General features: G+C 47.2%; 5 protein-coding genes across 5 annotated transcripts; 3 read left to right on the top strand and 2 right to left on the bottom strand.

Annotated features, from left to right (window-relative positions):
- Position 1: 1 nt before the first annotated feature.
- BGW36DRAFT_381872 (putative potassium channel) lies at positions 2-2,462 on the top strand. The gene is made up of 4 exons (XM_046216468.1): positions 2-333; positions 391-561; positions 624-762; positions 818-2,462. The coding sequence occupies exons 1-4, from the start codon at positions 173-175 to the stop codon at positions 2,414-2,416; spliced, it is 2,070 nt and encodes a 689-aa protein (XP_046070118.1). The 5' UTR covers positions 2-172; the 3' UTR covers positions 2,417-2,462.
- Positions 2,463-2,583: 121 nt separating this feature from the next.
- Positions 2,584-4,415, bottom strand: BGW36DRAFT_428872 (uncharacterized protein; the record flags this gene model as incomplete). The annotated part of the gene is made up of 2 exons (XM_046220615.1): positions 2,584-4,056; positions 4,146-4,415. 2 exons carry the CDS (start codon positions 4,413-4,415, stop codon positions 2,584-2,586), a joined length of 1,743 nt encoding a protein of 580 aa, XP_046070117.1.
- Positions 4,416-7,805: 3,390 nt separating this feature from the next.
- On the top strand, positions 7,806-9,623 carry BGW36DRAFT_299743 (putative C2H2 finger domain protein; the record flags this gene model as incomplete). Its single annotated transcript, XM_046211562.1, has 3 exons — positions 7,806-8,596; positions 8,657-8,926; positions 8,981-9,623. The coding sequence occupies 3 exons, from the start codon at positions 7,806-7,808 to the stop codon at positions 9,621-9,623; spliced, it is 1,704 nt and encodes a 567-aa protein (XP_046070116.1).
- Positions 9,624-11,532: 1,909 nt separating this feature from the next.
- BGW36DRAFT_381855 (putative RNA polymerase II Elongator complex associated protein Kti12) lies at positions 11,533-13,046 on the bottom strand. The gene is made up of 2 exons (XM_046216467.1): positions 12,642-13,046; positions 11,533-12,586 (listed from the first exon to the last, which is right to left on the bottom strand). The coding sequence occupies exons 1-2, from the start codon at positions 13,038-13,040 to the stop codon at positions 11,675-11,677; spliced, it is 1,311 nt and encodes a 436-aa protein (XP_046070115.1). The 5' UTR covers positions 13,041-13,046; the 3' UTR covers positions 11,533-11,674.
- Positions 13,047-15,190: 2,144 nt separating this feature from the next.
- On the top strand, positions 15,191-16,804 carry BGW36DRAFT_360691 (uncharacterized protein; the record flags this gene model as incomplete). Its single annotated transcript, XM_046214202.1, has 1 exon — positions 15,191-16,804. One exon carries the CDS (start codon positions 15,191-15,193, stop codon positions 16,802-16,804), a length of 1,614 nt encoding a protein of 537 aa, XP_046070114.1.
- Positions 16,805-16,875: the final 71 nt, after the last annotated feature.

Here is a 16,875-nt window from a genome sequence, read left to right as displayed (position 1 = left end):
TCTTGACGCGTCAAACACCACCGCCATAGCTATTTTCTCCGTAGTATTATTTTCTATGCTGTCTGTTATTACTTCTCTAGGGGTCTGATATGAATTACCGTGAGATACTACCATCTTGCGTAGCAAGGTGACCCTTTTCATAGGGAGCAACATCCCTTCGGATCGCTCGGAAATGGAGATCGATGGTTCTACTGAGGACCCGAGGATAGGGCCGAACATAGTATTTGCGCAACAAGTGGCCCCAAGTAAAAACGGGCAAAAGCAGTCAAAATGGAGGCCGACGGCTTTCTTGGATGTTTTCAACATGCGCCCTCCAATGGACGAAGAACCCCAGTGCGTCGTGCCCCTTCACAGCTTCCGAGAGACGAACACATACTGATACTATGCCAGGGACTGGTGGGTTGCTTCAACAGCGATTCCCCTCGTGGCTGCAGCTACGGCGCCCTTGGCAAATGTTATGTCAATTGTGGCTTTGGTCACTTCATGGCGCAACCAAATATTCCTTCAACAAACTGACGACCAGGGAAGAACACTGCAAGTCGGCATCGACGATCCTCACTGGTAATCTCCTCCGCAGCTGAACAGCAGAATGAAAGCTATTTGTTTATTTACTTGTGAAATAGGTGTGTCGCGCTTAATGCTACATCATTGGTCCTGGGTGTGTTAGGAAATTTGTTCCTACTTTTCAATTTTACTAGAAGAATGCGATATATTATCGCACTGCCAGCTTCGATCATATTGTGGTTTTTGGCAACTGGTATTGTAAGGGGGTCTCCCCAGTTTTTGGCTTTGAAACTGACTCTTTGATTCATGGTAGTTGGCCGGAATCACAGCGTCGATGAACATTTATGTGCCTCCGGTATCGCCAGGCGAGGTCTACTCTCAAGGTTATTGGAGCGGCGTAATAGCCGCAGCGCTTTACTTTATCCTAGCTGTTATTCTCATGATCAACATGATTGGATACATGCTTGGCCACTATCCCCAGCATTTCATTCTGACCGATGACCAACGTACGCTCATTCTGCAGACTACCTCATTCACGATTTGGCTGGCAATCGGTGGTGCCATTTTCCAAAATCTTATCGATATCGACTATCCAGACGCATTGTATTTCTCAGACGTTACAGTACTTACATTAGGATATGGTGATATCACAGCAAAAACGAGTGTTGCGAAGGGTTTGGTTTTTCCCTATGCAGTCATTGGAATCGTCATTCTTGCTTTGGTTGTTTCTAGTATCAGTCGCTTTGCCAGGGAGGTGAATAACGACAATGTCATCAAGAACCACCTACAACGCCAACGGGCTAGAACCGTTGAGCGATCCATAACCATAGACGAAGCATCAGAAATCAGACCACCTCCCAATCACATCGCCACGTCCCGCCGAACGCCGAAAGCAGGCAGACCAGTTCGCTCTGTTGTGAATATCTTAAGACCCAACAAGTCCAGAGCATTGATTATGAGAGAGGAGAAAGATCGATTCGATGCCATGAGGGCAATACAAAGAGACACGCTTCGATTTCGCCGGTGGACGTCACTGGTATCTAGTGTCATCGCTTTTGCCATAGTATGGTGTGCTGGAGCTGCGGTTTTCTCAAGCTTAGAAAATTGGGGATATTTCGATGCCTTGTACTTTGCATTTTGTTCGCTGTTGACCATTGGATATGGTGATATGACACCGCAATCAAACCCCGGCCGTCCATTTTTCATCGTCTGGTCTCTGATCGCCATCCCAACAATGACGATTCTAATCTCCAAAATGAGTGGCACCGTACTGGATGGCGTCAACGATGCTACAAATTGGATTGCTGAGTTTACCGTCCTACCAAGGAGTGGCCGATACCGAGAATTTGTCAATAAAGTCCCTATTTTGCACGAAATATTAGAACGCCGGACCGAACAGAAACGTATCCGCCGTGGATTTCGCGTGGGTGTCGACGACATCGAAAATGATGATAAGGATGACGATAATGTCCTAGCTAGTCGCACCAACGATGCACACCCGCCTCCGAAGATCATCGAGCAACTACCCCGTAAACGACGTTCAGACAAGCAGCTCGCACGAGATCTAACATTCGCAATACGCAGAGTTGCCGAGGATGTGGCGGCAACAGGTATCAAACGGTATTCATACAAGGAATGGGTAGAGTTTACTCAATTAATTCGATTCACCGACCCGAATCGGGGTAATGACTCGCCGGGATTCGAACTGGATGAGAACGAATATGGAGTTATAGAATGGGATTGGATAGGGGAGAATAGCCCGATGTTGGCGGAGCAGACGGAGTCCGAGTGGATTTTGAATCGTTTGACTGAGAGTTTGATTCGATATATGACTAGAAAGGATGTTGATGTGGCTCTTAACGAAAGAAGTGTTGCTATTCATCAGAGTGACTTAATACTTAGACATGTATAATGATGTTTTTAGAACAAATTTAATGAAGACCAAAATGGCAATATGATGTCAAGTATTGTGAGTTGAATAGTATAAACATCGGTGTGGTGTATTTTTACATGCCGAATATCATACATGTAAAAAGTTAATAATATCACATATCATGACATCTATCTGTCATCATCAAACTATTGCACATATCGGCGAAATGGCATGTTGAAGTATGGCGGCATTTCGCTTCTTTCATAAGCACCTGGGTTGTGAAATATACTAGTAGCATATCTTTCGGCATTTGAACTTTGTGATGCATAGGTATGCCTCTCTAGAACACCAAAGCCAGAAGATTTTCGAGGTAACGGAGCGACGAAAGGCGAGGTTGGAATTTTCAAGTGTGTCGTCATCTCGTCAGCATCCAGGAGTTGTCGGTCATTGCGAGGTAGGGTCCAGTAGGATGGAACGCGAAATTTACCGGGTTTATTGAGTGACTCTGTGACATTTTCTTCTTCTCGAGTTTTATTGTTGGCACTTATTTGGCCTAGGTGGCGAATATGTATATTTGGAGCAAATGGTCGTTCTGGCTGCGGGGATATGAAACCGGAAGGCTCAGCATTCTGCAAGCCTTGGACCAGAGGCATGCTCTGCCCGAAAAAATGTGGTGGTTCTGAGACTTGATGAGTAGAAGATGTGACATCAATAGTTGGCTCACTATCTTGTACGTGTCCCTCATAATCTTGTCTTGTAGTGCGAAAGGGTGTAGCAAAGATAGGTTGGTTGATTGGACGCGGTTGAGATGGCGGTAGTTGCCTTGCGATCTTCTGCGTCTGGGGCAATGTATCTGAATCTGTGGGGTGGCTTCCACAAGATTCCGTGTCCTTGGGGAATGTATCATCCAGCCTCATAGTAGTAGGAAAACTCAAGATTGTTTCTTCATCATCTCGCTCACTATTGCCGCGTTTATGGTAGAAATTGCACCGCGGGAAAGAAGAGTTCCGAATTTGATCTTTTGATCTTATAGGGTGATTCAAGTCCGAACCCGAATGTTCTCCACCCTCATCAAGTACCTGGTCATCTAAAGTGAACCTATGCAGAATTGGCATGCTCGAAGTGCTGTGCTGAGTTTGGCTTTTCATGGACATATCCATCATTGGCTCGCATCGCCCTCCCTTGGTTCCATTTAAATCATTGCGCTTGGCGGTATGCGGAAGTTCATTTTCTGAAAATACTCCTCTCTGGGTAGCTTCAACATGATGCTGTGCAAATATGGAAAACGGCCAAGTATCTCTAGTGTCCTCAACATCAAGAAGCATCGAATCTGATGAATTGGATCCTCTGGAAAACTTTGGATTTTCATAAGCACGCAATGGTACCTCGGCTGTATTGATTTGGATGTTGATGTTGGATTCAGGATTTGCGTTCATTCTCGCGCCGAATTGATCCTCGATAGAGTCCAAGCGTGAGCGCCTGAAAGCTGTTCTTTTGGCCATGACAGTGATCCTCGCTTCTTCATCTTCTGATAGCTTCCTTCTCCTTCCTATTCTTTCCTTCTCTTCAATTGATGCAAATTTCACTTGCGCTGGCTGGGTAGGAGAGAGCCCAACCCAGTCATGCTTTTGTAGCAGGTGCTGTTTGAAGTTGTCTACGTAAGACGTGCTACTACTTTCCTGGTTTTCGAAGGAGGATTAGTAAGCTTTAAAGCAAAATCTTGAGCCACGAGCTACAGTCTGGGTCAAAAATTCTGGGCTTGACTTACCAGTGCGGTATCAAATGGTGCATAAAGCGGATGATATCGGGAAGTCTTTTCTGTCTGGTTTGCTACTTGTCTTTTGTCCCAATTACTGGTATGGCTGCAACGTGATTTTCCCGAGTCATCAGCATGAAGATCACATCGCGAACGAGCCGCCTTGATTTGAGCCTCTCGCTGCTTGAGGCGCGCCTTGGCGAAGTGCTGCTTCTGGATACGTAAAATGGAATTAGGTTTATTGTGCGATTGACGCCGAAGACGACCGCCTGTCCAATTCATTTAGGTAAATAACCAGTGATCACCTCATTGAAATAAATGGAGATGTGTGTGAGTGTGCTTAGTCGATTGCGGTTGGGGATATGGCAGGCACTGTGAAGAGGAGGAGCGATATTGGAGACTCCAGTCCCGTGACAGCCATAACAGCGTGAGAATCTTTTTGAACGACTCGAGGCATTTCCACTACTAATTGCCAGGAGCATATTCAAAATTGCCAGAAAAGAAACGACATGTAGTCTCCGAATTTATGGAGAACGCTTTATGATACATGGGTGCCTGACCGTGAGCTTCTACGCAAGGCCAGCTAAGCTATTTTCAAGTAGGAGTGCGCAGCAGATGAGGGCAATTTTGTAGTTATTCGTGCAATTTGAATCAAGTGCGTCTTTTTCACTTGCAACGAAGTGAATGAGGGTTTGCAAGACGCAAGAAATGAGAGGAAGACGACAAGCTGACTCCGATACGGGAAGCCTGAGGCATCACCACTCACGTGACATTGCAAACAGAGCAAATTGTGTACATTCTCGGGCCCGAAAATTGTTTTCCTCCCCCAATTCAAAAAACTTCCTCGCAAGTGCCCCGATCTTGTGTTGTCTTCTATCAACAACGCCGTCGCTGTTACCGCCAGGTTTATTCTAACCATGAAGTTTAGGTTCACTATGGTGACTTGATGCTGCCCCAGCTGCGCTTCTTTCTGTCCTATTCTCTGCGTCCTGCCGGTTAGTACTTGAATTCTCTTTTCTGCACACCCCCCAGCCCTGTGAAGCAAGCGACAAGGCACTTTTTATGATGAACAACCAATCAAAGCATAGTTCACCTGAAGGTCTACGGACTGCTGAACGATAAACCATTACCATCTTTCATTTTTTCTGACAGCCTCGTCTCTTGGATCATTATCGTGATCGTCTTATTTTTGGGAATTGTCTCGCGCAGCCCGCTTTGCAATTTGCGAGTGCTAACAACAATCACTCGACATGCAGGGTTGATCCATGCAGTTTCGGTCCAAGCGCGTCAGCTCATCTGCGTTGCTACCCAACCGGATCCGATTCGCACCAATGACCATCAGGCATCCATAGGCGCTGGAGATGATAAGAAAGCGAGTTGCCAGCCACGTCGTTGAAATTATTTCTAGACTTCTTCCCACTGCGTATGATTCACTTTTACTCTACCCCCGTGTTGTTCCTTTGTATGCAGTACTCCCCCTGTTTAGATAGCGTTGTCGGTCTCGTTTTAAATTAGAAATCCCTCACTTGGCAAAGCATGTCGGACGATACCCGTGATCTCGACTACACTGCACAGATAGTCGCTTGTCCATCGCCTGCACACCACGTCGTAGTAGAGGGTTTGTTATCTGTAGGCCTATCCGCATGGTCACACTGACGTCCCAGTTTGATTGGTGCTGTTGGAAGTCATGTAAGCCCCATTCCTGCAATGCCAACTGTACAGTTGCAAGTGCACTGCCGACATGTGCCAAGTGTGAGTGAGGCTCGCTTCATGTCCAATCGTTGCCAGCCTTTGTGGTGACTGCGGGGGCTTCGTTGCGGTGTGCGTGTGTTGTGCGATGGGGGTCGACAGGTGGGTAGTTTCGAGTGGACTACAGCCAGCGCCGGCTCACCGCCGCGTGAGGTGTTCGATGCAGCCGAGTCCACGGACAGTCGTCGATTGGCACGGCCACAATGGATGCGATGCACTGCAAGCGCTTGCTGTCACAGCCATGGGTCTATAACGTCCAGTGGGAGTACTGGGAGTAGTTAGAACGAGCAGCCGCCAAAAGGCGTGACGCCATGAAACAAGGCTTCTGGTACGCTGGTCCACAGCGTGCCGGCCCGCCCCTTCCACTAACCGCACCATCTGTTCTCTGCCCCGCCGTCGCTCTCCTTACGCGTGTGCATTAAAGCCCAACTTTTCCCCCTCTCTGCTCCGTCTTCTCTTTTTATTTTCTCTCCTAACTTACACCGAATTGGATACCCGACCATCATACATACTTACATACACACATACCGTTGTTGTTGACTATTGTGTGTTTCTTGCTTTTTTTCCTGCTCGACCGTCTCGTTGAATATCAGTTTGCTCCTATACTCAACCCGAGGATACCATACCATAGAGCCCTGGTTTCTCCTCCAATCACAAGCTATTCCACAGGACACTCGATCCATTTTCTCCAGGACAGGATTATGTGTGTTTTTGTTTTTCTGCCTAGGATCTAGATAGATATACATATTCACGACCGACCACAACGCATCAGGTAGTCCCAATCCCTTTTTCATTGCTGCTTCTTGTCGTTTTTCTTGCCGTCGCATCAGGACCTGTATCCGTCGCATCCTGTACTACTTGCTTGCCGTTTACGTCCGGCCTTCCGTGGATTCCTGGACATGATTTTCAAGTTTGCTCTGGATTGCAGTCGCCTATCAGTGTGCTGTGAGAAATGTGAGCACAGCACCTGCCAGCTAAAGGATTCCCACCTTGACCACGGATGGATAATTTCTTGACTCCCCTTGACATCCGTCGGGGGGCCTGGACAGCAACACGTCTCGAGAGCTTAATGTTGGCAATCGTTGACTTTTTTATGAACACTTTAATCTTTCTCTGGATCCAGTGGGCCTGCTCGAAACCTCGAGTCAGGATGGACCTAATGCCTTCCAAATACCTCAATGGGTTGCCCTAGCCTGGGTCTATCATGTGATACCTAATGGAGCCTTGTTACTTGGACCTGACCTTGACCTTGGATGCTTATGATATCCCATTACTGGAACCTTGACTGCCTACTTCTGACCCTGTTTTTCTTGACCTGATTGCTTGAGACCAGAAACATCTGTGCCAGGCAGTACTTAACGCCAATTCACTTTGACCTTGGACCTCTTCGCAACTGCATAATGCTGCAGTCAACTGCTGATTGATGTACCAAGGATTCTTTGACCCTGGATTATACACTGACCGGTTAGAGCTAAGATTTTTTCAATGGATACCCTACCGAGATATGGACACTTCCTGGATTTTTAAACTCCTGATGAGGCCTTGCATGTTTTCGTGTCGACCAACTGGAATCACAGAATCTACTCGAGGTGCTGCGGGATCTGGACTTCCTTTTACCCTTGATACCCATGGCCGCTGGTTCGGACGACTTGGACCGTCTAGGATTGCTTCGTCGACACCTGAATCTGTGGGTTAACAGTGACGCATTATCAGCAAAATCACTCTGCTAACATTCAAGCTAGATTTCGATACATTGGCTTACTCTCTGCGACGTTCTTTTTGCAATTTTCATTTTCATTTTTTACTAGTTTGTCATTGTTGCAATACTAACTCACATAATGTTTAGTGCACGCAGTTGGAGCCAGACCAGCTCATATATATTTTCTTCCCACATATACTAGGACAATGTCTTCCAGTATTAAAATGGAATCAGGGAACGCTGTCTCCCTTACCTCACTACAGACCATGAACCATAAATCGCGACATAACCATACTTCCCTTCAGGACCTCTCTTCCATCACAAGGAATCCCCAGGATGATGAAACTTCCCAGGATCACTTTATTTTGTCTTCTGCCCTTCATCACACACAGGATATGGATCAGTGGACACTAAGCACATCAGACTCTATGGAATCCAGTCCAATTGCTACTCAGCCGGAGACACCGGAAGTTCAGATGCTTTCATACTCTTTCTCACACCAGCTCATTCCCAGCGGTGCTGGCATTAATGACACAGCGGCCATGTTTCCTTCACTGTCGGACGTTCAAGTTGCCGGAAATATGGGTGACCATGGTGATATGGACTTTTCCCACACACAGGACTTTACTCAGGCCTTCTCTTCCTTGGTGGACTTTCCTTATGACCATGATGAAGGCTGCACACGTGACGACACCGCTTCCCCAGGGCATGCTTCTCATCATGATGACTGCCATCTAGTTTCCACACAGGACACCTGGAGTTTACCATTAGACACATCAAACTACGGTGGAGCCGCTTTTGATCAAATCACCAACGCGCTTTCTGCACCTGTATCTCCCCCTTTGACCGAGTCTAGTCATATTTCTGTTACTTCTGCATGCTCCCAACCGGCATATCCTTTCCGCAACCAGGATGAGACCTTGATGGGTGACGCCACTGTATGCGGCCAAAACATCAGCCTTGGAGAACCTTTTCTTCCTTTGACTCCCCCTCTGAACGAGCAGGACCCCAACAGGTTTGAAGCCTTATCGTTTATCACGAGAAAAAGTTTGGTTGATGCTAATTGGTTTCTCAGAACCATTAGGCCTTCCAAGCAGGCGCAACGCCATCTTTTATCAACAACTACCACCCGCCCTGCCAGGAAATCCGACCCGGAGGCATATGTGTCTCTACCAATTGGAGAACCGGCTCGACGAACCAAGGAAGACTCCGAATCCAGAGCTACTCCCAGGGATCATCCATTTTATTCATTGCCAACTCGGAATGACGGAAAATACTACTGCCCATTTGCCAGTGGCGAGAACCCATGCACCCATACTCCGACAACTCAGAAATGTGCTTACCAGTAAGAATTCTTCCACAGCAAACTTAGAACCCGTAGCTAATTGAACCGCCACAGCAAATACCTGGACTCTCATTTGAAACCATATAGGTGTAAAGTACCTGCTTGTGCGGCCCAAAACCTGCATTTCTCTTCGAACGCCTGCTTGTTCCGTCACGAGCGTGAAGCCCATGGATTCCACGGCCATGGAGACAACCCTCATTTGTGCCTCTTTGAAGGGTGCGATCGAGCCGTTCCTGGATATGGATTTCCCCGTCGGTGGAACCTTTTTGATCACATGAAAAGAGTTCACGACTACACTGCCTCCGACCAGCCTAGCTCTCCTGAAACGGCTACTGCCGCTGGTTCTGGCCAGATTTCTAGAAAGAAGGATTCCGCTGGCATTCGTAAGAGGAAGGTTACCAAACCTGTAGGTGGAGCAACAACCATGAAGAGGACCAAATCCACATCTTCCCAAGGCAATGCAGGTGTAAAGGCCAACTCTGCTCAGCACAGTCAAAGACTTCAAAACGCGGAGCATAACTATTACAACTGCCGCTCACGGCTGCTCGAGGAGCTTGCTACAATTAAGCCCCAGGACTCTACTATGCACGAGAAGGTCAATGCCAGTCTTCAGGAACTGATTACCCTGGGATTAAACTATCGACAACTGGAAGCTAGCTCTGCAGCCACTCAGTTAGCCAACGGTATTTGCTCTTGAATCCGGGATTGTAAAGCACCATTGGATATTTTTACATTTTCTGCCTTGACATGAGGATTGCGATAATTGCGTCCGCGTTGGATACTAAGCAAAATAGATATTCGTCCATACAGAACGAGATGTCTACCAGGGGGCTAAACACGAATGATCTCTTTGTCTTTGTGCACATTACCACCCGTCTGCACTGCACAATGCCTGCCTAGGCAACCATCTCCGGTGGATGGGATATGTCCTCATCTCTTTCGTCAAACACGAAAAGACTTGAGTGCAAAAGGAAGTCAGCCGAGCATGCGGCGTCGAGTCAACTAACCAGACCCGTGCGAACACTCGCAATCTTGCAATCTTGCTTGTGGGGCTGACAAAAGTCTATACTGACTTGATTTCAAAATCAATTCTTCTATTTTATATATTTTTTGTATACATGTGTTTCATTGAACATATCATGTATGTTGCTCCGGGGAGGAGATTTTCATTTATTATTGTTTATATTGGTTTGTCTTGTTTTATGCACAAAATTTTCATGTATTCGGAACTGCGACAAAACAAAATACAGGAAAAAGGACACGGTCGGGATTTCAAAATGTAACTTTGAGACAACATTTTTGAAGCGGTGTTGATAGACAAGACACCCAAGGAAAAGGATAGGGGCAACCCCGGAGGAATTTTGATTTCATTTTCGAGATTCATGTATGTACCAGTTGACGTTTGGCAGGTCGGTTGTTGTTGCTATTTATACGTATACATATGTCTATAACGTTTAAAATATTGTTACCGCAAATGATAGGCATTGTAGAGCTTTTAATGTTGTTGCTCACGGTCAACTAGAGCCTGTAACTTGAAGGGAGACATTGAGATCTCGCCTGTCAGTCTTCTCCGATGTGTGATAACTGGCAAGATTCCATATTAAATCCGACCCCTGCCTTCTTTCAGCCCCTGTCTCCATAGTAAATGACGGATACTTTGACCACCTTCCTGGCTAGCACTGATTAAAATCCCCGAGAAGAAAGAAGATTTTCGTACACTGCAGAGGAGAAACGGAAACTTCAATGAGGCCATACCACACGTCATAACGTAGATATAATAGATAAGGACGATCTCATAACCTCTGACCCTCCCTTTGCTATTTTTCTTTAATCTCGCCTAGTCTGGATTGATCGAGGAAGTACTGAATCATGAAGCCTTCAACGTCGTCGAATAGTACGGGTATTTGGCGCAAGACATTGCGCAGATTCCTATGAAGAAACTCGCAGGCAAGAAAGGTCATAATGAACAGCTTCAACGGGACTTGATTTAAGGATGTCGGTATCGAGAATAAAGGTTGGAAGCTTTATTAGTCATTTTCTGTGTTCTTTCTCGTCGTTATGCTCGGATTCGATTCCTTTTTCTATTTCTTCGTCGACTGGGAATATTTCCTCGTCCCTTTTTCTGTCTCTCTTGTCGTGGGCTGCCTTGGCAGAGGATGTGATGTGTTGGAGGGATTTCACGTTTCCAGTGATGCCCACCATTGCTTCCCCTATCACAGCGTCCTCCATCGTAACTTTCTGGTCTTTGTTGGGCTGATTAGCCATCTCAATTGGATGTAAGTTGTGATGCTCCAGGTAGAAATATCGCAAGTGAGGGCTTGGTTACTCACACGACAGACTACATTCGATCAAGGGGCTATTAGACAGCTAAGAGAGCCAGCTCTTTGTTTGATGGTGTATAGCATGTTTGCCTTTAATGTGCCCATTTGCTCAGTTTACACTGCCAACTAAACGACCATAATGCATATTCAACTTGAGCAAACTCTTCATGAAGGTTGCCGAGGAAATTAGGAGGTCTAGAGGACGCATCCATGACAGCCTGTGGATTTGGCGCTTTCTGAGTGGCATGTACATCACAGTACATTCTGAGATGATAACTTTTATTAGGGCTTTATAATAAATAGATTTGTTCTGCGTATGAGCGCTAACATACCTGAAATTCCTGCCAAGTCTTACAATTTCTATCTTCTAATATATTCCTTTCCAATCACCATCACCCCCTGAGGTTATTCATATTTATATCAGTCATCATGAAGTAGCGTCTCCAGCCAATTCATTATTCAAAAACCGCACAAAAGCATCACCGACCTGGTCAACACTCAACCCACTCTTGCCTTGGTTATGATTCATTCCAATATAAGACCTATTCATAGTAATCCACTGTCTCCTCAGTCGCTGCAATCGTGGCAATGCGAGGATGCCCCCTGCGCTAGCAAGATCATCCGTCGTCGCAGACCGTGCGATATGCGCGGGTACAAAGACAGGCGTTGATGCGTTAGGGACAGGGATCGTAATGCCAACATTATTATCATTGGCATAATACGTCGTCTGGTTTCGTAATTGCTGCGCCAAAGCCTCTTCAGCCGATGGGTTGGCTTGAGTGAAGTTGCGGATCGCAGTTACAATGGCTGATATGCGCTTTTCAAATCCGTACAGTGCACCAGGCTCGCTTTGCGCGGGCTGGATTGTGGCGAGATGTGGTGTGATTTTGGGACGGCCGAGACGGCCGCTGCGGCCCGCTGTCGTTGCAGTTGTGAATGCAACGCTAGCTGTGTCGGATGGAAGGGGAGGAATAGCCGTGTTTGATGAATTGGGGTCTCTACTGAGCATGGCGGTGAGTGGGTTGGGTTCTGGTGCTGGTGTCCCTGCTGTCTCAACTGGGATACCTGTAGTCGCAGTCCAGATCTCTCCAACGGGGGGAGCAGCGTCAGACCAGGGGACCGTGAATAGCGGTTTGTCCCAACGGCTATGCATTATGGGTTCTTCGTAGCGAAATATTAAATTATTGTGCAAGTCGGCGGGATATGGCTCTTCGTCGTCAGGGGTTGCAAGATCATCTGTTGTGTCCGAGGTCTTAGGTAGCTGGCCGGTTTCTTGTCTACGGCGTAGACGGGCATTGTTAATCGCGACGCATTTATCAATAGGCGTACCAACATGGACCTGACCAGTCAGTTATATTCCTCTGGTGTGCGGGGTAAATCGAAGGCAGACATACCACACAGCACGTTGTGCCGACAGCTTTTGCCTCACACCACAGCTGATACCTATATCCCTTGATATAATTCATTCCATCAAGGATGACAAAAGCATCTTTAGCCAAAGCTCGTTTCACGCGTGCAAACGCGACGGCGCGTGCCTCCTTCTCTGTTCGCGCATGATCATATACTGTTCGAGGGTGCGATGGATCGTGAGAGGGGACGATGTGGAAGGTGAATCGTTTCTGTTTCTGCGGCGAAGTTGAGTTCCCATTTGTGGTCTTATTTTCATTATCGTGAGTCTCGTTATTGTTATTATCATCGACCATGCCCAAGACCTGGTTCTGCGTGGACTCGAGAAGTTCAGCAAGCTGTTTGGCGCGATAGGATAGACCCGAGCACGGGTACCCCGTGAGCATTATCAACTGCAGGCATGTTAGTGAAGGAAAAAACCAGAAGAAGTGATTGCAAGCCAAGACTGCATCAGACTAACAGGCATAATGGTGGTGTTCTTCGCGACAGTGCAGCATGTCTAATTGCAGGAAAAAAAAAAGAGCTCACCCCGCATTATTCCATGACGAGTTTAGCGCCTCGGCATCCTCGAGGCCGCGATCTGACACGGCCGGGAACTCATCATCTTAACCAAGTTACAACACTCAACTAACATTAATTTATTTATTATTTATTATTAGATAATTACCAACTTCCACAGACGCCACAAGCGCAGTCTCGAAACCCGCTACCGTGACTCGAGCCAGCTCCAAGCCCGGTTCCACGAATAACAGTGACTTTGGCTTGTCTGGCCTGACATATACGCAAGCGTTTGTGCTCGATTGCTTCTCAAAGGCTGGGAAAGGAGGTTCTAGAAAAGACCCTCTGCATCAATGCTTAGTATTAGTGCGTCCGAATAGATCGGGCCCATGATTCGTCATTCCTGGGTCCTCTTTGGCGATGCTTGAGAGACATACATGGTCCGACTCTTCCGGAAACCTCTGCTGCTGACGTGGAGCCTGAAGTCCACGTAATCGATTTGTGGGAAAGACATCTGTGTCACAGAGTCACGCAACGGCTGTGCTCGGAGTGCATGATTATCCTCGCATGCATCAACTGAATTTTGAGCCCATGTTCGGGTTGGAATTTGAATGATGGTCTGGGCGTCGTTCAGGGGCTGCCTTAACCGCTAGTTGGTTTTTGTATCGGTATCGCTACTACGCATATAACTGTCAACTATACTAAGGCACACTAAGCTGCTAACCCAATCCTTGGCTAGCAGTTTAGTGCTAAATTGAAGCAGCACTTTCCGGTTCCCCGAGGCATATTGGCTAACATCGATATCGACACTATTATTAGTTTTATTAACAAAGTGTTGGTGGGGTGTTGGTTGGTTTCTCAACATCCCGTCATATTCTCAACCGAGTCAAATACCGTAAATGGTCACTAGCGACGGGAATAAGCAGAACGCAAAGGCACAATAGTAGAAAAGCAAGCTATAAATATTGCACTGCGATTCGACGCGGCACAGTTCCCGAGAGGCGGTTATTATTCTCCTCATGAGAGTTACATCTCCATCGTCATTCGGAAGCTCTGGCGGTGCTGTGGGGGCATAAATCGACCTCTCATACGCCAACGCCTGCTTTTCCGGAGTTATAATTAATATGGCCCGGTACGTAGAGGTAATGAAACCCGTTTGTGTGCCACAGTAGCCGTGCTTTCTTTTATGCTAGGCCTAATTTTGTCGAGTTGAGCCCTACAACAGCCAGCACCAACACCAGCATACGACGGGCATAATTGCGTCTATACTGATCGTTATGAGCGGGATGTATATTATATCACAATCTCTCGTCTACCGGTCGACTGGAACTGCAACCTTGAAGTCGTAGAGATCAAAAGGTAAAATTAAATTCGAGGCAGCTTCGGCCCTAGCGTTGTTATTAATAGACAAAGATCAAGCCCTAACAGTAACGGCCGCGGCTTAGCGCCTCCATAGATGAAACGCTGGTAGAGCTTGAATAGTGTCAGCACAACTACAGCCATAACAGTGTGGAATAGTTATGAGCAGTCTCTTTGGCTCTACTAATATGGAGCTGTTTCCTGGCAAATCCTTCGACCATTGTAAATGCTAAATGCTGTCACTAGCACCGAGTATGGAGAGATGTAATCGCTCAGGCCCTAATGACTCAAGCGGCCGATCAACGTGGATAAAAGCACTTCTCTCCCCAAGCTATCCACCCTGTCATTAAAAACTTAAAGAACCCTCCTAAGCAGTGGGAAATAGCTGAACACTGATGAATCATTAATCTCGCATGCATCTACCCCCAACCCTGTCATTGGTAACTATCTTACTGTCGTTGTATTACTATTACCGGAACAATGAAGGTTAGGTTTCTGTGAAACAATGTGTTGACGCAACACATCGCCATGGCACCCAATCATCCCCACTAGATTTTGCTTGACTCTGGCTTTTGTTGACGTGACTAGCATGCACAGTCCACTCTGTGTGTGCCTAGAGTCCACTTCTTTCTAAGACACACGGTCTGCGTGACTCCGCTTTTTGTCCTGGCTCTCCACCATGGCGGCCACAATGTCGGCCACTCTGCAGTTCCCATTCCAGGCCTCGCTGCAGAGAAATAGCCTTGTGGAATCCCAGGGCGAGCTATATGGATTCGACGTGAACGCTTATCACGAAATACCGTCCCCAGACCTAGACGAAGAAGAGCAGCTGAAGGCGACATACAATAACCCGAGGTGGGACAGTCTGCCGAGCGACCAAGAGCTGTTTATGATGGCTTCACAAAGGCTATCGATGATAGAACCGGAGGGGGAAATGATACGCGAGCAGCAGATCGGCCTTAGCGAGGAGTTCACCCTCTACAACGCCCATGACGAGGAGAAAGAAGTCGTCCGCTGCGAATCGCCAGAAACACTCACGCCAGAAACTCATTTACGGTTGTTAACCCCAACGGCGATCCCTCGATATTATTCTACGCCTATAGTGGACAACGATCCTAGCACAACTCCTGTCCTGCTCTATGGCCTTGAGCAACCATCTGATTATCTCCTTGCTGCAAGTCGGAAACTTGTTAAGTTGCGACCTATGAGCTTTTTAGCTAGCGGACCAGCGAGCCGTCCTTCGTCGAGCCATCGCCACCAACCCTCACCCTTGTCTCGAACATATAAGCCAGAGGCACCAAGGGAAATAACGGCCGCTCTTCCACCCGCAGCTATGAAACGATTATCAACTTTGCTCGAAACGACATCACAGCAGATTTACTCTACTTATTCTGCAAATGTACCCCGGGGTACTGCCACAGGCGCATCTGTGACTTCGTCAAGTACTTCCTCATCCACAACTTCGACTGTCAGATCACGGGCTACCCAGGGGACGATCGATTCCAATTTCATGCCGACACCGCCATCCACAGTTTCCCCATCCCCTGTGTACGGTTTCCCCCAAGCGTCTGCTTCTGCTGATCAGTTGAAGTCAACGCTGATAATGGCCAGAGCAAATACCTCACTCGTAGACTTGGCTTCAGAGCAGAATTCACGCATGCAACCTCCACCTCTTCCAAAGCCCCTCCGGTTGCGAAAGACTGCTCCAAATATGATGGATTCAGTGTCTAACAATATCGAATCCTCGTCGACATCGGCAACAACACCCCGAAGCAAGCCTCGAGATCACTCCAGACGATCATCTATCATCAGCATTGCCTTTCCAAAACTCTCTTCTCTGGGCCACCGGCCAGGCGGAGATCACGACAAACAAACGATCCGAGCCGTTCAGCCGAATACCCCTTCCTTCAACTTACAGCCTGTTATCCCTGGACCTCCAAATCAACCCCCAAGCAGACCCTTACCTCTTACTCCACCACTTGACAACCAAGTCTACTCCAACAATATACTCGCTCCAATCCCACACAACTTCATCCAGCCCGACGACATCCCGTCACATACAAATTGCGACGAGGGCGTCTTGCTACCGGAAACCTCGGCTGCTGCTATACCTTCACAGGCTAGAGGTATCCGCCGCGTTTCTGTCGAAAATAACAGTACCCAGTTCTGGAAGTCATTTCAATCCAGTTACCATCAGCAGCTACAACAGCCGCAGCATCGCCCACGTCAAGCATCGATTGAAAAGAAGTCTCATCGACTGTCCAAAGTCTTTTCGCACTTTGTATATCAATAACCTTGGCTATACGATTTCATTTCTTGTCCTGTAATTCTTGTTTTGGTGCACCTAACAGAAAATGGCATGGT

This window comes from Talaromyces proteolyticus (assembly GCF_021365285.1).
Source record: "Talaromyces proteolyticus strain PMI_201 chromosome Unknown BGW36scaffold_8, whole genome shotgun sequence".
NCBI lineage: Eukaryota > Fungi > Ascomycota > Eurotiomycetes > Eurotiales > Trichocomaceae > Talaromyces > Talaromyces proteolyticus.
Note: the sequence above shows the minus strand (reverse complement) of the source record. Positions and strands in the feature narration are given on the sequence as shown.

Coding starts and splice junctions, on each gene's coding strand:
- BGW36DRAFT_381855 (XM_046216467.1), bottom strand. CDS start 13,040: ATGCTCACGGGGTACCCGTGCTCGGGTCTATCCTATCGCGCCAAACAG. Junction 12,587..12,641: donor TCGGCACAACGTGCTGTGTG/GTATGTCTGCCT, acceptor CTGACTGGTCAG/GTCCATGTTGGTACGCCTAT.
- BGW36DRAFT_381872 (XM_046216468.1), top strand. CDS start 173: ATGGAGATCGATGGTTCTACTGAGGACCCGAGGATAGGGCCGAACATA. Junction 562..623: donor GGCATCGACGATCCTCACTG/GTAATCTCCTCC, acceptor CTTGTGAAATAG/GTGTGTCGCGCTTAATGCTA. Junction 763..817: donor GGTTTTTGGCAACTGGTATT/GTAAGGGGGTCT, acceptor GATTCATGGTAG/TTGGCCGGAATCACAGCGTC.